Consider the following 21,648-nt stretch of genomic DNA (forward strand, 5'->3'; position numbering starts at 1 on the left):
CCGCCTAAATCTTGCTCCTCCCCTCTTTTCCATTCTTCTCAACCTTCACAACAACCTTTCCCCATGTCCCCCTCCCCCCTAAACTCTCCAATGCTCCTGGAACATCTTCCAACCCCACAAACTCCTTATCCCTAAAGACCGTTCCCCTGAATTTTCCCTCTTTGATCAATTTGAAAATTCCCTCCCATACCTCTTGGATCTTTTCTGGTTCGTTCTGCACATATGCTCCCCAGTGTAATCCCACTATACTTATATTTTTTAACAAAACCTTATTCATCGCCACTTTCTCGATATTGCCGGCTGCGAATCCAATAACAAGGAGTCGTCCATTCCAGCGTATGCATTTTGTCGATTTGTCGATTAGACCCACTGGATCGAACACGATATCTACACCTCTGTTATTTGGTGTTAATTTCTTGACTTGATCGGGCCAAGAAGCATCGCAGTAATCAATAACGTGATCGGCGCCAAATTCTCGCGCTACCTCCAACTTTCGCTTCGTGCCAGCAGTAGCTATAACAGTTGCGCCGAATGCCTTTGCGATCTGCACGGCTGCAAGACCGACTCCACCGGCAGCAGCGTGAATAAGAACATAGTCTCCAGATTTTATATTCGCGCGTGTGACGAGAGCACCGTAGGATGTGGGAGCGGTGACGAAGAGACCGGCTGCTTCGAAGAAAGACCAGGAGTCTGGGACAGGGTAGAGAGAAGCTTCTTGGGCGCAGACAAGAGTTGCGTAGCCACCTTGCGAGGCACCGAAGACGCGGTCGCCAATTTTGTATTTGGGGGATGAGGAAGAGGAGGGTGTGGAGAGAATGGTGCCGCTGAATTCTGAGCCGGAAATCCCTAGGTTGGGGGTCAGTGAATGTTTGGGGGATTGAAATAGGAGATTGGTCAGAATAAGTAATTACGGATTCTAAATCACTTGCTAATGGGTAGATGGAAGAAATATCTTACAAGGCAGAGGAGGTTGGTGTTGATATTTCCCGCGAATTTGGAGCAGGTCGTAGAAATTGGTAGCGGTAGCATGAATTTCAATCAAGTATTGATCGGGATTTGGCACTGGATCTGGTAGATCCGTGACTTTAAGATCTTGAGGTCCCTACATTGTAAGAATTGATTAGTATGCCGTAGAGATATACACAAATATCGAAGGAGACAGGAGATGAAAGGTTGTGAAGCTCTCTCTGAAAGCCTACTTTGACATATTCTTTGATTTGAATTCCACGCATCTTGTAAATTGTTTTTCGGGTTATAGATGTGATTTTGTTTGTTCGAAATGAGTGATATCCCGAATTGATTGAATATAATATAGCACAAAAGATCGAAGGGGAGAGAGAGGAGTGATTTGTATGTAAGAGTAAGAGGAGTATTGAAGTGGGTAAGCTCAGAAATTGAAGGATCCCCGGATTCTATAAACGCGGGGACCGAGCCGAGGTCCAACTGATAATTAATGGCTCGGTCGATACCTTACCTGGCCCTGTTGAAAGTCTATCAAGAAGTTTGCTTCCTGCCCGGTAGTATCGGTAGTATTGAGAAGGCAGATTTCCATTTCTTAAAGCCATGGCATAAATGTTATAAGTGAACCTCCTACCCCAGCCTCTCTTATCTTACCTGGCCGGTACTTGCCTTCATGCTACATTGTGTTTATTACACCTCACCGGGAGTCCGGATGCTGAATTCAAGAAGCAACAGACCTCATTGGCGATGAATACGGGATATTAAATATAAAGTCCAAATAGAGGCAAGGATAATAGAATCTGTGAAGAAAGATATTACTAACATATATACCGGCACGTGGTTGTTTAATTTGGCTTCTCTTCGTGGTCTGATATACTTTCTGCTCGATAAAGGAAAGGGGGTTAGGCGGAACTCTACTCTACTTACTAGACACTCACTGGTACTTAGATCTCGCGCTGGGTCGGCCCTTGCATGACTGTGCCTTATGGCCCTGGAAGTTACTTTGATAATTCCCACTTAGATAGTAATCAGAAGCCAAAAGATTTCAATGGAAGATGTTATCATCAGTCATCAATCAGTCACCAGTCACACAACGTACCTACCTAGGTGTATGAGGGTATATATACTTTTATACGATGTAGAGCTAACGATAAATAACGAATTATATCGTAAATCAAACCATTTGAATTTATCTTTTTTTCTTCAAGGAAAATTGATTTATTATCGCATTTCGCTATCTCTATCTCTATTTTATTTCTCTTTCTCTTTCTCGCATATCCATATTCATCCTTCCTCTCAAAATTTCCTAGTGACAGCCATCTTTGAACTATCGAACGTCATCTGAGCCATAGCCACACCCCTCAACGCCTCACTTAATATTTGCCTATGATAGATACGATTACCTGCCCAATACACACATCAAACCACCTTTACTGTCAATCCAACAAACAACCTCCAGCCATACCTACCTGGCTCTTTCGGATATCTGGATTCAATTCAATCTTCATCAGTCAACTCATAAATCCATTAAAACTATAAAAATGTCAGACGAGACATCCACTGCGCCCGAGGGCGATTCTCAGATCACCTTCAAGGTCAAGACATCCTCTGATGGAAATCACACAATCACCATGGCAGAGACCGCAACAGTTCTTGATCTTAAGACAAAGCTAGCTGGAGATGATTACGAAAAGATTCCGGTAGATCGTCAACGATTAATCTACTCCGGTCGCGTTATGAAGAATGAGGAACCTTTAAGCACTTATAAGATTAAGCCTAACAATACGATACATATGGTCAAGAGCGCACAAAGCAACGTTGCGAATGCTGCTGCCAATGCTGCAACTGGCGCTGCAGCAAGTCTCCCAACTAACATGGCTGCCGGAACTGCGAATAATCCTCTTGCTGGTTTGACCGGTGCTCGGTATGCAGGCCATATGGGTCTTCCAGGTGCTGAAATGTTCGGCGCAGATGGTGGTGTACGTATGCCCATTCCCGAGAGTAATATTTCTATACTAACATTTTCGCAGATGGGTGCGCCACCAAGTGAAGATGCGCTCGCTCAAATGATGGACGATCCCAATATTCGTCAAACAATGAACGAAGCTCTTAACAACCCGGACCTTGTCAACATGATGATCCAAAATACTCCAATGCTCAGAGATATGCCCAACGCGCGCGAGATATTACAATCACCTATGTTCAGAAACATGCTTACGGATCCGAACTCCATTCGACAAGCTGCTGCGATGAGAAGACAAATGGGGGGTGGAGGGGCTGGCGGTTTTCCCGCGCCGGGCGTCACTGATACTACACCCGCTGGAGCAGCAGGGAGCACACCAGGAAGTGGCCAACCCAGCGCACCACCTTTCAATATGTTTGGAATGCCTGCTGCAGGAGGTGCTAATAATCCATTCGCATCATTGTTCGGTGGACCAGGAGCAGCAGCCGCGGGTCATACTCCAGCCCAAACTCCTCCACCTCCCGCTTCTGCTGGGGGAACCCCATCAACTGGTACTGATGCTAATCCACCGAACCCCTTTGCTTCGCTGTTTGGGGGAGCAGGTGCTGGAGCAGGAGCCGGAGCAGCTGGAGCGGGATTCAACCCCTTTCAAGGAATGCCACAACCTACACCTGAACAATTACAACAAGCAATGCAAATGATGCAAAATGGAACATTCGGTGATATGTTTGGTCCTGGTGGATTTGGCGGTATGGGCGGAATGGGTGGTGCTGCCCCAAGTGCACCTGCAGCTCCAGCAGACACCAGGCCACCTGAAGAAGTCTACGCAGATCAACTCAGGCAATTAAACGATATGGGATTCTTCGACTTTGACAGAAATGTGGCGGCTTTAAGAAGAAGTGGAGGAAGTGTTCAGGGAGCCATTGAACAATTGTTGAGCTAGATTTCTGGGTTTTTTCTTGCTTTTTAAATGTTTCTTTGGGCGGAGTGGCAAAGTGTCGATATCACGGATAAACGAATTTATGGAGAATCCTCCCGAAGATTGATTCACTCTTCTCACATTTTCATGAATAATTTTTATTTCCAAGATTTGCTTGCGTTGCTGAACCGGGTTGAACTAAGCTAAGCGCCTTACATCGGGTGTTGGGAGTCAATTAATCAGTTATGAATACCTATTTTGAGATAATGTGAGTTATCATATGTGACTGGTGTGCTGTATTCAGCTGTGCAGATGAAGTATGGAAGTATGGAATTGTGATATATGTGGAGCATTTTAGCAACGTGGGAGAAATTCGACGGGTGTTTGTATGGTTGGACAAGTTTTCTATGTTTACATTCGCCTAGACGAGGAAGATGTTTTATTTGTTCGTCTGGATTTTCTTCCCGATACTTTGCACGTCAGGCTTAGACATGTGAAGTCCCTTGGCGAGTGATTAATAGGATGATTCGAGAGGATTCTTCTGAATCTACTATAGAGCCTAGAGTGGTAGGAAGAGATATGAGATAGGTTTGAGCATTACGAGTAGGTATCTAGGTAATCATACTTGAGAGCCTAGGAACTCATTTCGATCTGCTCTCAGCTATTTACTTTTGGCGTGTGAGTGACGTGTAATTGCGGGCTTGTGCATAAGCCACGGGATATGGCATATGCTTTTGAGGCAGTGCATTGGGTGGTGATTGTGGATGGGGAGGATTATGCATGTGAGTGTGATTTGTTGGGTCGGGATCTGAGATGGGAGATGGTATATGGGAGTTGGGAGTTGGGATTTTGTTTGCCAGGAACAGAAAATGGGGAAGTTTAAGCTGGGGTGAGTTGGGCTGAGTAAGGAGGGATGTTTGAAAGTGTGAGTGATGCTTTTTCCAGAGTTGAGGTGTTAGAGGAGAGAAAGGGAGAGAGTGGAAGAGGAAGGGGAAGAGGAAAAGGGACAGGCAGAAGAAGTCAAGTTGAGATAACACTAGGTAAATGATGTCTACTTTCTTGGATTGAGAATCGAATTATTCCATGTCTTTATAGATTGGCGAGCTCAAAAACTAGAGATTACTTAATGGCTATGTTTATTGGATGTTGCTAGGTGAAAATGACACATGTATCTTTTGATGATATATTGAACCTCTGGATTGATATATTACAATCTATGAGAGTGATTTAGTGAAATGACTAGAAGAAGTAGAATGGTTTATGGGTGCAAAGATACCTGTGCAGGATTTTCCCACGAAGGGAATCATTATTCAGAAATTCGTTTGCACTTGACGGGCTGAATAGATGATTTACTTCTAGTTAGATCAAGTCTCACTGCACTGCCAATGAAAGCCCGTTCACTAGTTCAATATGTAGTCAGTTTGGTCGTGTAACCTTAACCGAACATCCGACGGTTGTTTGAACACTCATCAAACCCGAATCGTCTAGATCAATAAAGTCACATACATACAAACCAAAAGCTAGACAACAATTAGCAACTTCAAAGCATTACATGATCGAAGTGGTTGTCAAAAGAATAAATCAAATCGACTTCGCTTTTCTGTTGTCGGAAAGTTGTATTTCAATCCATCTCTTGTAACCTTAAAGCAAGCTATGTCCCCCGATTTGATCACACGTCATCCGTTCAAAGGAATCTGGGCTTTAGGTGCCATCACAGTGAACGCTGTCAAGTTGCCTTTTTGGCTCTTTTATTATTCATTCTCATCGAATCGACAGCATCCAGAATGGAACTTCAAGCAAGCCGTAGCGGCTGTCGCACTGAAAACTGCCGTTTGGCATTCATCTATGGTACAGGTCTCCACGCCTTTGGTTATAAAGGCAGAGGGTGAAGAAGAAGGCTTTCTTGTTCCAATCAAGCCATCTTCTATACCAGGAGTTTACAAGGGAGTCTGTGATGATAAGGAAATAAAACCCGCAACGATTTGTGGCTATTGGTATCCCTCACCTTACAACGCCGATGAGGATAAAACCAAGAAGGTTGTACTTCATTTCCATGGTGGAGCTTTTGTCACTGGTGACTGTCGCCCTAAAAAGTCTGGGTATGCGGCCGGTCTTCTCACTCAGCACATTGGAAAGACGTTGATGGTCTCTTATCGATTGTCTTCGAACCCTGACGGTCGCTTTCCTGCCGCGCTTCAAGACGCTGTCACAGCTCTCCACTATCTCCGAGATCTAGGGATTGAGTACTCTAACATTATCGTGGGCGGAGATTCAGCAGGTGGTAATATTGTTGCGGCATTGATGAGATATCTTGCTGATGCTGATGCGCCTGGTCCTGCAGCGGCACTTTTGTGGTCTCCCTGGATTGATCTTGCAAGGACTCTTACTCCAGAAGTGTTGTATGAATCTCCACACAGATTCACAGATTACATTCCTGCCAATTTTGCGATCTGGGGAGCCAATTCCTATTGTCCCAAAGATGGTCCAGTCAGTATGGACTCTAAATGGATCAGTCCTGCAAAATCTCCATTCTATACAAAGACACCAATGTGGATCCAAGGTAATGGGCAAGAGATTTTGTTTGAACAAGTCAAGGAATTTTCAGACGGAATGAAGGGCATAGAAGGCAATAAAATTGCTTTTCATAGTGAGGAAATTGCGACTCATGATATTTTGCTGGTTGGAAATATCATTGGATTCGAAAAGGAAGCGGTCAATTCTGTGAAGGCAGCAGCTAAATGGCTGAACCAACTATGATTTTGTATCGGGCAGAAGGGTATTGCACTTCTCAGTACGAAATGGAACACAGCCATACGTTCAATATCCACGATATACTTGTATGGTTATCTTCACGTCCTTTCCACGGTATGATGGGAGCAACTACAAATTCTTCGAGAAAGATGATCAGGAAGGCTACAGGGCTACACAAAATGTAGACCTAGGTATTCTCAAAAGTAATGACCTTTAATTTAAGTCTAAATCAATCGAACTGCCAACCTTAGTCTTTCGTTCGAACTTCAAGAGTCACTATGTTCTATATTCACGAGTTGTATGATAGTAATGTTGACCCCCTTTGTAGACTTTATTCGTGAATTAGAAGAAAAATGTTACCGTAGATTTCTTTCGAGCCCCTTAAGCTTAAGTACTGTATTTTACGGCCTGAGAGAAATCATTTAGAGATCAAATTTGTGAATCAGAGGTAAGAAATTTTCACGCTTTTGCATCGCACTCATATTTGCAAGCTGTCTCGAGGCTGTACATCATATCTTAAGGTATCTCGATGGCTGTGTTCTGTATCAAAATAGACTGAAGATGGATTGGGGGGGGGGGGGGGGGGCTACCATACTAGCCAATTAGAAGCGAGAAATTGGGGCGACGATTTCCAAGACTTTGACCCACCAGATCCTTCTTATAAGGTTAGCGAATTTCCGATGTGCTTGACCACCATTACCGCCAATCTTTCTTCCTTCGAATGTGCTTGTTTAGTTTGCCATGAATACCTGGTTTAATTGACCGCTTCTATGAGATATGTGTTCCAGTTTCCAGATCCGAGATTGGGTTCGTTTCTATTCCTCAATAAAAATGATAATCGCTGGCAGCTCCTTATATCATGGTCATAATGTTCAATTCATCCACTTCTTGACATCATGAGTCTCAGCTCAAGCGCAGATCTAAGATTTTAGATCAGATCTTCAACCGCCCGTGCCAGCCCGGTACAGCGCTTCGATTTACAGGGCCCCTTTGTATCTATGGATTTGATTCCATATGCTCCAGGTACCAAGGCCGGTATGCTCGAAATAGCCGCCCTTTTGATCTTCTTCGCGGGCCGGGCCCTTCTTGTTGGTGGGAGACGGGGGTCCATTAAGTTCCTGCATGTATATGACAGGAGTTTATCCTCAGGTATAATGACCTTGTTTGCCAATGCAGATTAATTATAAGTGCAGAAATTCCAATCGGTCATTGTTTCAATTTTCTTTACATTTAGATGCATAGAAATGTGTCATTACATTCATTACACTGCCATTCCTTCCTTCTCTTGGCCCTTTACATTTAGTGGGGTTTTTGTTGGGTCTTTCCTTCTTTCTTGCTGCTACCTTCTGAGAATCGATATTTCGTTGCTAGTTCCGCGGATCGCTCACGATTATCAGTAGTTGGATAATGAGAAGCAATCCTCACTACATCATTCATTTATAACTCACTACTTCAAACCTTTTTCCTTTCTGAACCTCTATCTTTTTGTCTTGTCAATATACATTGCCAGCTTTCACTTGTATCACTATTTTTGTATTAATATTGCCATAATGATGGTTTCTATTCAGTTCATTCTCTTAGGAATTCTCTCGGCAGCTATCACGCAAAGTTATGCTCAAGGGACATTCACGCCTGAGAGGCCGCCTGCTGTTCCTTTGATGGTCAAATCACCGTATCTGAATAGTTGGCAAATTTTCGGAACTAATGCTACTGATTATAAAAACGGCAATAGCCTTGCTTTGCGATGGAGTACATTCTGGCAGTAAGTTTTTGCCCATCCGACGACATGGCAGTTATTCTTCAACTACCTATCATTGCTCAGTCTGCCAGGCTAATCTAGGGATTCTAGCAACCAAATCACGGGAATGACAGGAATCGTAAGGGTAGATGGTGAACCATTGACTTGGATGGGATATCCTTACGCAGCTGACAATAAAACTCTACTCAAATCTGCAGAGCAGACGTCTTTCGAATATACCTCTACAAAGAGCATTTTTACTTTTGACGTAGGAGGAAAGATTAATTTGACTGCTACGTTCTTGTCACCTCTTAACCCGAAAGATTTGAAACAACAATCTTTGACTATGGCCTATTTGCATGTGGATGTGGTATCTACAGATGGGAAAACTCATGATGTGTCAGTTTATGCAGATATCTCGGCTGGTAAGTAATCTACTCTTACCCTATACAGGGTATCCAATGTCCGGTCAGAGAATTGAATATTTGAGAAGATCATATTTCCAAATCGTCTGAGCAATTGTAATTTGATCACCATTAGAATGCTGTCCGGACCATTGGATATCCTCATTATACTGTACCGTTGACTAACACATTTAGAATGGGTTTCGGGTGATCGAAGTACTACGGCACAATGGGATTATGGAGTGACAGATGATAAAGTTGCATACCATAGAGTCTATCGACAAGAGCAACTAGCGTTTACTGAAATTAATGAGCAAGCCGAATGGGGATATTGGTATTGGGCCACTCAAGATAACAGCAATATCACTTATCAATCCGGAGCAGACAAAGTTGTTCGTGCTGCTTTCCAAAGCGAAGGAAAGCTTCCAAATACTAAAGATTGGAATTATCGGGCGATAAATGACGAGTTTCCGACGTTTGGTTTTGCTAAGAATTTTGGAAATCTGTACACGACGACTCAGGAGGTGGTGTTTGTGTTGGGATTGGCCCAGAAAGACGCAATTCAGTTTGATGGCAGCGGTGGTAATACCACATTGCCATCCTTGTGGACGTCATATTTTGCCAGTGATACCGATGCGTTATCATTTTTCTACAACGAATGGGACACATCCTGTAGCTTCTCCGACACTTTCGACGATATGATTAGCCAAGACTCCATTGCTTTTGGTGGCCAAGATTACTTAACTATCACCTCCCTATCTGCACGACAAGCATTCGGCGCAACTCAACTTGTAGGCACTTCCTCCAACCCCTACCTCTTCGTCAAAGAGATATCCTCCGATGGAAACGTTCAAACTGTCGACGTACTGTTTCCAATGCACCCTATCCTTCTCTACACCAATCCACTTCTCCTAAAATTAGCCATCAAGCCTCTATTTGAAAACCAAGAAACAGGTCGCTACCCCAACGCCTACAGTATGCACGATCTCGGTTCCGCCTATCCTAATGCTACTGGTCACTCCGCGGGGAATGATGAAGAAATGCCATTAGAGGAGTGCGGAAACATGCTTATAATGTCCCTTTCTTACTTCCGCGCTACCAACGATACAGAATTCTTAAACGATCATTATGAAATCTTGGATCAGTGGACTCAGTACCTGATTGCATCTGCGCTGATCCCGGCTAATCAACTGAGCACAGATGATTTTGCCGGCAAGCTGACCAATCAGACAAATCTGGCATTAAAGGGTATCATTGGGATTAAAGCGATGGCGGAAATTGCTTCTTTGACCTCTCATTCTGATGTTTCAACAAATTACAGCTCCATTGCCCAGGAATATGTGGAAAAGTGGATAGATCTCGCTGTTGTCAATTCTACAAGTTCTTCCAGTTCTTCACCAATGCTTGCCCATACATCACTCAACTACGCTAATTCTTCATCCTATTCTCTCCTCTATAATCTCTTCCCAGATAAGCTCCTATCTCTGAACCTCATTCCTCAATCGATCTACGACATGCAATCCACCTTCTACCCTTCAGTGACAAACACTTACGGTGTTCCACTAGATTCGAGACATGGATGGACAAAAAGTGATTGGAATATTTGGTGTGCATCTATTGCATCGGATCAAACGAAGAAGGAAATGATAGGAAATGTTGCAAAGTTTGTGGGAATGAGTGAATCTGGAGTAGCGTTGACGGATTTCTATGATACAACGACAGCAGACTTAGCGGACTTTGGTGCTCATTTTATCGCAAGGCCGGTTGTGGGGGGACATTTTGCAGGAGTAGCTTTGAATAAACTGAGGGTGGAAGTGTAGATGTGATGTGATGGAAGAAGGAAGAGCATACTTAGGATTGAGGGGTGGATGATACTGAATGCTAGAAATTCGGTTTGTATTACTTAGGTTTCTATTTTTCTTTTGTATCTTGTTATGGGAGTTAGGAGTTGAAAAATAGCGTGTAATCTAGACGAGCGTTGGAGTTGGAATAGTTAATAGAAAGCTCGCCATTAGTCGAGCCGGTATACCTCAATGTAAATAGGTATCAGCGAGTTTCGCTCTCGGTTCTTAAATGCTGTTGATATGACGACACGATTATCTAATCTGCTAGTTGTAGCCTAAATCACGCACCAATTGCGTTAGTAGACGCGAAGAATCCCAAACTCAACTGGCCTGCGGACTCCAGGGGAAAAAAATCCGTTTATCTTAATCTGAGGTCTGGGGAATTTTTATAAGGCTTGATTTAAAGTTGCTGACGACCAGATTCTTGGGGGTATTCAAACAGCAGTAGCACGATAGGTTGAAGTGCTCCTGATGATTATTTTTCTGAAATGAACTCGTGGCTGGATGAGGAAATACGGATAGAGTCTTCGATGTTAGGAATGTTAGTTCTTGAGAAGTGGATAAGGATGCAGTCGATATCGAAAAGTGTCAGAAAAAATCAATCCTTCCCTTGGTTGGACTCTTGGTGCAAGGGATAGCGTGTAACGGACGGCATAAATCGCCTATGGATATTCAAGAGTAGTACGGCGCTGAGGCAGATTGACTTGGAGCGTAGTTTATCACTTCCATCGCAAGATATGATGGAAGTAGTTCTCATTCTGCGGAGGAGGAAACGACAAGGAAGAGCGGAAAGGGAGTAAACATATTGATCAGATGATTTTGGGGATCCAAGAGTGGAAATATGCCTGCTACTCATCAAATCTAGGTGATTCGAGTCCACACTCAATCGTTCAGCTTTTTTCTGGATCCTTTAGACTGCGCTCTTGGTCTTGTCTCAATTTTTTGTTGGTGATCCGTTTGGGATTTCCCAAGGAGGCGCTATCGCGAGTTACATCAGCCGGTGCTTTGCATTGATATGGATGTCATCTTTTGCTTCTGCAAATTCTCTCTCGCTTGTTTCTCTGGGTCTTTGTGCTGCTTTTAAACGTACGCCGCTCGTTGATCTTCTTGCCACCGTCGATCGACCTCGCTCTTTCTTCTAGCATGGCAACGTATCAAATTTCTTATATTTTTTCGTGCTATACATGTAATCACATTATTCTGCCACTTCGATCGATTTTGAGATGTAGGGACTGAGATGCTTTTTCGGCATTTCGTGATAGGTCAATGAGATAGCCGAAAAAGTAAATGGGCTCAACCGCCAGATCAGATTTCGCAACTAAATGAAACCTTGAACGTCCAATGGCTTAATGGGCGCTCTGATTTCCAAGTTAGAACTGGAGCCCCAAAAAGATTGAACTTGATCTGCTTACTTCGTATCGTGAAATGGGATCTAGTAATTTGAAACACAAGAGAATGTTGAAAGGCCCTGGATTTTCTCGTTGAGTCTGCGGCTATTCCCTCCGCAGAGACAGGCTAGGTGGGTTTTCTCTTTACATGCGATGTAATTAAACTGTGAACATTAAAGAAATTCGAAGATGTTTCCCGGGAACTTTTATTTGATCTGCCTGAATTAGATGCAAATTTCCATTTCCACCTGCAATCGTGAACTTTGATTGCTCACGAATCTCCAAGTCATATCCTTCCACCAGTCTACACTAAAGAATATTGTTTTTTTAATCATGTTTCTGGTTTCTTTGATTCATGGCAGCGGAGTCTTCAACATTAGATATTCATGCGTTCCATACATGGGAAAATGCTTTCAAGACTTCGATCAGGCTAGGTAATACTATCAGCTATTCACCCCTATGTATGCAAAACGCCTATAACAAAGACTGATAGACGAGGTTGAACTCTCCCTTCTATTGTTAGCTCAAAGTCCTCTCATATTTTCAGCTGTATCTACCCAAGCGTTGAGACTATATCCTACACTTCTCTTGATTGATACACCTCCGTCGTACGTCCGCGAATATGCGCCTTTTTTCTAAATCGAAACTTGACATTGCGCATTATAAGAGACACTAGTGTTGTCGGAATTTTATTGGTTCCTGTCGAATATTGTGGCATGAGCCTAGTACCTGATCTGGACTTCGATATTCAGACGCATCAAACACGCGTCGGTTTCTCTTGAATTTGGAACACAGCTTGATCCTCAAGTTAGATGCTCATCTATCTATTATGAAATACGATTGTTGAAACCTTACCTATCCCTGTGATCTGAAGGGGCGATATAGAAATCAGAAGTGAGTCTCAACAATCGAATTCTTGAAAGTCTACTTCCTACTATCAAACCTGATGACTTCCAACCCTGCACGCCAGTACCACCCAATTGGTCATTTTTCTAGCATGCCTTTTAAGTTTTCTATTTGTGAACTTCGGAAATTCAACGTCCCAATCGACCTCATTTCAGTAACTTGAGTTCCCTCTGAAAACGTTCATGGACATTGGAAAGACTCTGGAATCGTATAAATTTGAGCCAACGCCTGCATGATTTCAAGGCATCTGTCCTTGCCATTACAGCAAATCACCAATCTACTATCGGAGCGTATCTATTTCTTCACTTACAATTCATGAGACCGAAGTATCGAGGAATTGGGATTTAATCATCTGTAAACTAGCTAAAATTGACAAATAGAGCAGCACTCCGGGGAAGAGATGTATATTATTTCTCTAAAGGCTAGCGTTAAAGGGTGGCTCGTCTCTCGAATTTCACAAGTATGGGGATACTAGGAGAATCAGAAACAAGGTTACCGCAATTTGGGACAGCTGCAATAGTTAGTGCCGGTGAGATGGACGGCGATTGAAACTATCGATATCATTGGCCTACCTAGCCCGCATGAGCAATGCTTGATTCCAAATGTCTCGGCTATCGATTGGTCGAAGATGACGGAGGGCACTTCTAACATGCACAACAGCGATAACTTCGATCCCTACCAGAATGATGAATGAGTGAAGAGAAGTCTGAGGAAATCGACTTTCAAATCTGCTGTGCAGCTTAAGAATGATTCATGATTCAGTGATAATTTACAGTTTCAAACTGCCGTATGGCTCAAGAACATACATGATTTGAAGATGATTCATAATCGAAGTTTCGCCGTAAAACCCAGAATCAATCATGATTCAGGGATGATTTGTATTCAAGACTCATCTCTTAGAATCAAGTAAGCCGCACATACATACACCATCGCGAATATACCGTATGATGTTTTCTCACTTGATTCTAAGATTACGGTATCTAAATTTCAACTCCTACTGTTTCGTCTGATATAGGATTATATAATCTTGATATCAAGGGAAGCCGTACACAGTCGCATATACACTGTATTATGTTCTGTTCGTTGATTTGGCAAGGTACGGTATTCGCAATTCATCTCTTAACTTCTCGTCCGATATTTACACCTCTACGTATACATAGTTATTCACTCAACAGCGGCATGGATGGGTGAAAGCGCGAATGAGCGAAGCTGAATGACCTGGATAATTTGAAATACGGTCAGTACGCAATATTCACTACGGTGTGACACTAAGGGAACTGCAATACATTCATCTCGTCGTCAAATTCCTTAAATACATCGCTTCCCCCCACCCACTCTACTTCTTTTTTCTTCCTGTCTTGTAAACAACTTCCAGATAATATTTTCTACATAAACATCGAGATCTTCCATACAATAAGATCTTCCACACAACAAGATCTTCCACACAACGTCTTCTCTTCATCAGCCATCAACACTCAAGAGCTGTTTGATCTCTGCTAGATTACTGTTAGTTGTTTGCATTCAAATGCCTTCCATAAAAATCTTTCTGCGCAACGTCGCATCCAAACTCAAATTCAAATTCTCAAAGTCGACGCAAAAGAACCCTCCACCTTCGCTTTCCGATGAAGCATCAACAGTCAATATCACCGTGGTCAATAATTCCTCAAATTTTGATCGTTACTCCCCTCCAAATCCACACTCAGCCTCAGTTATAGTTGACTCCGACTCTTTGGATAGCTGTGACAACAAAATCACGCTTGCCGACACGTCCAAAAACCCCTCTCTGTCGCCTTTAGCATCGATCGTTCCCGAACCTTCTGAAGATACTTTAGAAGGCCTACGACAATTTGCACAGTTTATCGATTCTGCGCCCGCCACTGTGTCACCTGCTCCGGAGTCGATAAAGTCTTCCAACTCCGAGGTCCTTCGGGGTTCAGGTTCTACCTGCGACTGGGACGATCAAGAGCCGTTTGTGACATACAAACATAAGATCATTCAGTTATGTCATAATCTTGGTCTCGGGGAGCCCTCGAAAATTGAGCGTATGAGAGGAGGTAGTTTCAATAGAGTCATCTGTCTTTCACTTCCTTCCAAAGACAATCAGGACTATGTTCTTCGCATTCCTCGAAACCTTGACACGAATGAAAGCACGAGAGATCAGGTTGCTGTCCTACATTATCTCGCCCCATTGATGCCAGTTCCCGCTGTTTTGGCCTTTGATTCCACCTCAGACAACGTCATTGGTCGTCCGTATATCCTTCAGGAAAAGCTCAAGGGAGTAAACGCTGAATCAGTTTATTACGACTTGCCTTCTGATGAGAAAATTCAATTCGTCAAATTGCTTGCTGATATCATCAAGAAGTTGAATGCTTTCAAGATCGACCGACCAGGACAACTTGTTGCAGGCCCTTCCATTCCATCTATCTCTCGTGAGCCGCTCACCATCCCAACCGACATTGAGGTCACGGGCTACCGCTTCAGCCAGCATAATGCATTAGAAGTCATGTCCAGCCAAGAAAAGCAACCACTCTCATCACTTCTGGACACTATCTTTGAAGAACGCAAAACAGCCGATGAAGACTTCATGGATCTCCAGTGGAAATCACTTCAAAAGATCACAAAAGAAATGAAAACTGCCGGGTTGTTCTCAAACACCGACACCGATTGTGTTGTATGGCATTGGGATCTTGCATTCAGAAACATCATGGTTGAAAAGCAATTAAATGGACAATGGGCTTTAACTGGTATTCTGGATTGGGATGGGCTCTTGTCTGCACCATCCGTTATGACGAGAGCTCCACCTGTCTGGCTATGGATTGAAGAAAACGACCGGTCAAGCAAATGGTGTGAGGGTCTAGGCAACAATGATATTCAGCCAGCTCGGGAATTGACTATGGAAGAGCTTGTCCTTAAATCTTCTTTTGAGCAGATTTTACAGCGATCAGACCAGAATTATATGGCGGATGCTTATGGCCGAGGTGTATGGATTCGACGACTTGTCAAGTTTGCTCTCGAGGGATTTGCTCAAAGCAGTCATTATATTATGTTGAAAGTTCTAGTTCTCGAATGGAATGCTTACTATCAGTCCTTAGATCTTGATACAGACATGGAAGACGATAGTGATGAGGACGGATCGGATGGGTCAGATGATAAGGACGAATCTGATAAGCCAGATGATGAGGACAGATCGGATGGGCCAGATGATGATGAGAAGCTTGAATCCTCCAGTGTTACACATCGTTCAAACCACTCCAATCAATCAAGCGCTTCGTCAACCTACGAATATGCACAGGAATCGTTTGAAACATACAAGTTGAAAGTTACACAGCTTTGTCAGAACATCGGATTCGGTTCCCCATCGAATGTAGAGCGGATGGAAGGTGGAAGCTATAATCGAGTCATCGGACTCACATTTCCGGGACAGTTTGAAGATCGGAATTTTATTCTCCGTATTCCACGCTCTCCATGCGAAGATCATGAGTTGCATAAAATACGCGATCAAGTTGCCATACTCTTGTTTCTCAAACAATTCGACTTTCTCTGTGTGCCAGCAATCGCAGCTATCGATACCACCGCGGACAATGTCATTGCATCTCAGTTCGTTCTGCAAGAAAAAATCACCGGACAGCCTCTCTCGGAGGTTTTCTCCACTCTTCCGCTCGCTGAAAAACTCGAAGTCACGACTCTCGTAGCCCGACACTTGACTAAAATTGAGGACATTACATTTGAAAGTCCCGGTGAACTTTCTGGTACGCAGCCCTTGCCATGGGTTTCCACATCTGTTCACCAATCGAACTCTCCGCCAGTAATATCAGGCTTTCATCTTAACCCTATGGAGGTCGCCTCACCCCTCGGAAAGCAAGGTCTTGCATCTTTGCTTTTCAACATGCTCAACGAGCAGAAGAAAGATGACGTTAATTTTGCACATATAATGTTACTATGGAGCCAGCTTCTAGATGCTTTAAAGCAAATGGAGCAGATTGGCTTCTTCAAGGATTCAGACTCGACAAACATCTTGTGGAATTATGATATCTGCTCTCGACATATCTTCATTGAGAAGGATAATTCTCTAACGCCTACTATTCCACGCTCAAGCTCGACATCGGAAATCCCACAGCCACTCGATCTTGATCATGTCAGTGACAACAGTACCAAGAGTCAAGCCAACATTAAAGATGAAGCTTCTCGAACTCCTGATGGCCAAAATCAAGTTACGAGTGGTCGGTGGAAGATTACTGGAATTATCGACTGGGATGATGCCTTATCAGTCCCACATGTCATTACTAGAGTCCCGAGAACCTGGCTCTGGTTTGATGATAATGAACGTACTCCATTTTGGGATGGAAACCGTGAAACTCCTCCTCAACGAGCACTCACCGAAGATGAACTTGCAATTAAGAATCATTTTGATCAGATCATGCAACAAGCTGATCCCAACTACATGAACGATACTTATTTTAGAGGTGTTTGGATTCGTCGATTGTTTCAGTTCACGCAAACGGGGTTTCATGACACCGTCGATTTTGACCGATGCAACAAATTTGTGAAGGACTGGAAAAATTACTTCGATGGTCATGTCTTAATGATACCGGATAAAAATGTAGCAGATGAAGCTGACTGCGAACCGGAGGAAGGGTCTGAGTAATGGTCAAGCGAAATTTCAGCTGGCGACTAGGATAGCATGGTGTACGGAATGTATGCAGGTAGATGATGATACTCTCAAGGCAAAATAGGTGTCTCTGGAGACTGAAATAATGGCATGATGTGTGAAATATATGTACATAGATAAAGATTTCCACAGGGCAAGATGGGTGCCTCTCTTATAGATTAGAAATTTACTAGAGTGTGTTCCAAGCAGTCCCACCAATCAGTCTATAAATCGTGAAGTAAATGTAAATTATACAAAAAGGTCTGCAAAGTGTTTGTTCAGTCGATAATCTTTATATATCATATCACATGATAACCCATGATCTATCTTTAAGTGAAGCCCTTTTTTTCGTTTACCCTGACATATAAAATGAAAAGTCGAAAATTGTGAGAGTTGAGGCCTCGGCTTATCGCACACCACTCATTTTTCGGTCTAATTTTTTAAAATTTAATAATAAATCAATTATATAATATAATCTTATAAAACTTGAGTATTATATTAATAAATAATAGCTAATCCTTATATTTTAATTATATTTTTAATCTTACAATTAATCTCTCAGTATATAGCCTGAAATCTAAGGGATTTATTTTATTCTAAAGAACTTATAATTCATATCTCAATTTCTTTATAGAAGTAAATACAAATAATAGCTTTTTTAGTTTCTTTTTTATTTATTACTATACTTTTTCAATTGAATTAAAATCTGAAGAGGAAAATGGTTAATTAAAGCTTTATATATTATACTTCAATTAAGCTTTATAGATATATCTGAAATATACCTTAGAATTATTCTTTATAAATATATATTTAGGTTTTAATTTATTGAATAATAAGAATATAATGATTCAAGAACTTGTTATATATATATTTTGAAGATAATAATTTTATTATCCTTAAACCTTTTTAAAAAAATCAATAGAGATTTATAGTTCTAATCGATTGTATTTTATATTATTATTAATATTCTTTCTAATTGATATATTAATTTAATATAATTAATATATCTTTTTTTATTAATTCATTTAGTAACCTATATTCTACTCGCTTTTTTCAATTCGAAAATACTTTTATCTGATTATATAATTAGTTTTTAATTACCCCTTTTTAATTTAATAATAATGATATTTTTAGTTCTTTATTAATAATATCTATATACAAAATCTAATCCCTTTTTTGCTTGTATTTTTAAGATAAAAAATTTAAAATATATTATATATCTCCTATATTTATATCAATATAATTTCTTTTGAATTATATATATTAAAGTTTTAATATCAAATATATTTTTAATTTATTTGAAAATTATTCTTTTTTTGTTTTAATTTTTAATAATTGTTTTTATAATTTAATAAATTTCTTTAATAATTATTATAAGCTTTTAATAAACCTTTTTTTTCCAAGTTTTTCTAATTGAATTGAATTTAATTATACTTTTTGCAATAGAATATAATATATTTAAATTTGAAGCAATTTATTCCTAGGATTTTCTATTAATTCTAATTTGAATAATTCTAGAATATTAAAGAATATATCAATTTTAATAAAACTTATAATTATTATCTTTGTGATTATATTCAATATCTATTTTGAATTTGAGTTGAAAATAATGAATTTTAAAATAATAATTGAATTTTTAAAATAAAATATGTGAAATTAGGTGGCTACCCTAATTTCGCTTAAATGTGCGATAAGCCGGGGCCTCAACTCTTACTTTAAAACCTAGATAACCAGGTAACTAAACTAACCCACAAAACTACCGAGCTTTCCACAAGCGAAAAAGTAGATAAATCAATTGAAACATACATAGGTAGTTGCTATAATCTAATTACTTCCTTGAAACACATATCAGATATCATTCCGAGTAATGCGTGAAAAGAAAAAAGCGTATATTTCTCCCACTGTTGTGTCAATCTGTCTTTTCAAAAGATGAAGCGTTGACTTGTATTGGAGTTATTTCGCTGTAATTCATCAATCGAAAGGCCCGTCCACGTAGCTCAATAATCTATAACATAATAATAATCTGACATGACGTTCTTCGATTTTCAGCTTCCATAAGTACAACTCAAAGATCACACCTGTAGATATTTATGATCGTCTCAAATCATTATCGCAACATCATGTCAGAAGAAATTTCATGTCAAAGGACAAAGCGGAAGCATATATGTCTCAGAAGGCGACAATTTGAACTTCACTATTTTAGTGATAGTGTCTGTGATTGCTAAGGAGCTTTTCTGCATAAACCAAGGTAACTCAAGGTCTCTATTCTTCTCTAGTTCAAGTAGAAAATACTTAGTTATTGATATAAATGAATTTGAAAACGTGAAGGATCTTAGTTTTGAGTGATGAAAGTATTCAAAAACAGAGATGGGTCATGAAAGTGTGCGATTGTCTAAGCATCGAAACGATTTTGCCCGAAAAAATAAGGTATTAATATGCACTTAATATTCTTTACATTTCCACGACGTCTATTACATTACCACTTATGAAGGAAGTTCTTGTAGTCTCTCCCGTCTTGAATTCACTTAAGAGCCTGGAATTTACCCCTGCCGCGATTCTATTGATTTCTTCCATAACCTACAGTATCACTCCCGTCCGATTACGTTGTAATCACAACGAAAAATTTCTCGCAAACTAGTTGAGTAGTCTGTCGCTTACTATTTGATTAAGGACGGTCTTTCTCTCTTGTATTATTTAAAAGAATGTTTACCACATCAATAATTCCAGTGATTAGAGCCCGTTCGGATCGATTTTTTAATTTATTACCATAATAAGACTGGTAACTTCTTTGATTAACAGTTAGTCCACATTTTATAAACTTACAAAATATAGGATAATATTATGTTTATAAATATTGATCAAAAGTTCACGATAATTTTAGTAAAACTATCTACTATACAAATTTTCAAAAAACTACTTTCGTTGATAACCAAATCTAAAATAATTTTATGGTCTATATTAGCATTCAGTGAGCACTCATTTGGGCTACATTTATTATCAATATTGCCTAAAAAAGGACCCGACCGGGCCCTTTTAGTCTGCTCAATACTTTCATATTTCACGACAATATAATGTATAGGTCTGCGGTTTTGATTTATGTGTATGTGTATGGTTCCTCTAGATTAACTCAATGATTTTCAGTGTTTGCAATGATTCAAATAATAGTTCCATTCAAAATTCCGTTCTTGAGATGCCAACAATATCATACCGTTATTGATTTAACAGCTCTTATTTTGAGAAGTGTCAGTATAAAGCATGAGCTAGAATATGAGAGCTTTCAGAGATTAATCGAAATAAGTTATATTAAGTAGCTACGAGAGTAAGATCTCTGATATAAGTCCGGGTGTCAGAGCTCTTATTAATTGGTGCTACCTCCCATCCAACCTCCCCCATTTCTACTCTAGCACCCCAAGAACCATGCCTTTTGACCAAAAGACTTGATAACTGAAGCTACCTCAATGTTTGAAAGATCCTGAATTTCCGGACTAATGGGCATCCTGATATTGACAGTTGACAGCAAATCTAAATCCTCTCCTTATCAATAATGATTTCCCCAAAATTCTTAGTATCAGATCAATATATATCCGCCGCCTGGGATATTGAAATTTCACTGATCTCATACAACATTCTATCTCTACAAAGTCGCAAGTTAGTAATTGTCCATCAAGCAGTGAATTTGAGTAGGAACCAAAAGCTTATATTGCGCAGTGACTAGATGACACTGGAAAGAAAAGAAATACTCGTATATATTTCGGGAGATCTCGAGAGATCTCGAGAGCATAAGATTAGAGAACTGATTGACATACCTTGAGTTTTTTATTGACGCTCTTTGGCTTAAGTTCCTTGTCCTTATCTTTGCCGTTCTTATTACTTCCAGCGTTCTCTTTATCTTTTGCTTCCTTTTCAGCAGTTTCCTTCGCTAGCAACTGCTCTTTTTCGGCAGTGGCAGCGCAACGCTCACAGCGCTGCTTGCCTAGAAGATATGACAATCTGCAACCCTCTTCCTTACAGTAGGTCATGTGAGCTGAGCAATAAGGTCTTGAGTTTGGGCCAGGAGTATAGGCTCTGCGACAGTTACCTTTGGACTTCTTGGGGCAATGATGGATTGTGGAATCTTTGGTAACCAT

General features: G+C 40.8%; 6 protein-coding genes across 6 annotated transcripts; 4 read left to right on the forward strand and 2 right to left on the reverse strand.

Annotated features, from left to right (window-relative positions):
• Positions 1 to 4: 4 nt before the first annotated feature.
• EAE97_001418 (uncharacterized protein) lies at positions 5 to 1,232 on the reverse strand (the record flags this gene model as incomplete). Its single annotated transcript, XM_038871929.1, has 3 exons — positions 5 to 846; positions 958 to 1,102; positions 1,200 to 1,232. The coding sequence occupies 3 exons, from the start codon at positions 1,230 to 1,232 to the stop codon at positions 5 to 7; spliced, it is 1,020 nt and encodes a 339-aa protein (XP_038737830.1).
• Positions 1,233 to 2,138: 906 nt separating this feature from the next.
• On the forward strand, positions 2,139 to 5,220 carry EAE97_001419 (uncharacterized protein). Its single transcript, XM_038871930.1, has 2 exons — positions 2,139 to 2,939; positions 2,991 to 5,220. The coding sequence occupies exons 1-2, from the start codon at positions 2,502 to 2,504 to the stop codon at positions 3,864 to 3,866; spliced, it is 1,314 nt and encodes a 437-aa protein (XP_038737831.1). The 5' UTR covers positions 2,139 to 2,501; the 3' UTR covers positions 3,867 to 5,220.
• Positions 5,221 to 5,495: 275 nt separating this feature from the next.
• On the forward strand, positions 5,496 to 6,599 carry EAE97_001420 (uncharacterized protein; the record flags this gene model as incomplete). Its single annotated transcript, XM_038871931.1, has 1 exon — positions 5,496 to 6,599. One exon carries the CDS (start codon positions 5,496 to 5,498, stop codon positions 6,597 to 6,599), a length of 1,104 nt encoding a protein of 367 aa, XP_038737832.1.
• A 1,544-nt stretch (positions 6,600 to 8,143) lies between these two features.
• EAE97_001421 (uncharacterized protein) lies at positions 8,144 to 10,555 on the forward strand (the record flags this gene model as incomplete). The annotated part of the gene is made up of 3 exons (XM_038871932.1): positions 8,144 to 8,355; positions 8,443 to 8,756; positions 8,931 to 10,555. The coding sequence occupies 3 exons, from the start codon at positions 8,144 to 8,146 to the stop codon at positions 10,553 to 10,555; spliced, it is 2,151 nt and encodes a 716-aa protein (XP_038737833.1).
• A 3,843-nt stretch (positions 10,556 to 14,398) lies between these two features.
• On the forward strand, positions 14,399 to 17,518 carry EAE97_001422 (uncharacterized protein; the record flags this gene model as incomplete). Its single annotated transcript, XM_038871933.1, has 1 exon — positions 14,399 to 17,518. The coding sequence occupies one exon, from the start codon at positions 14,399 to 14,401 to the stop codon at positions 17,516 to 17,518; it is 3,120 nt and encodes a 1,039-aa protein (XP_038737834.1).
• Positions 17,519 to 21,306: 3,788 nt separating this feature from the next.
• EAE97_001423 (uncharacterized protein) lies at positions 21,307 to 21,648 on the reverse strand (the record flags this gene model as incomplete). Its single annotated transcript, XM_038871934.1, has 1 exon — positions 21,307 to 21,648. One exon carries the CDS (start codon positions 21,646 to 21,648, stop codon positions 21,307 to 21,309), a length of 342 nt encoding a protein of 113 aa, XP_038737835.1.

This window comes from Botrytis byssoidea (assembly GCF_014898295.1).
Source record: "Botrytis byssoidea strain MUCL 94 chromosome Unknown BBYS_002, whole genome shotgun sequence".
Lineage (NCBI taxonomy): Eukaryota > Fungi > Ascomycota > Leotiomycetes > Helotiales > Sclerotiniaceae > Botrytis > Botrytis byssoidea.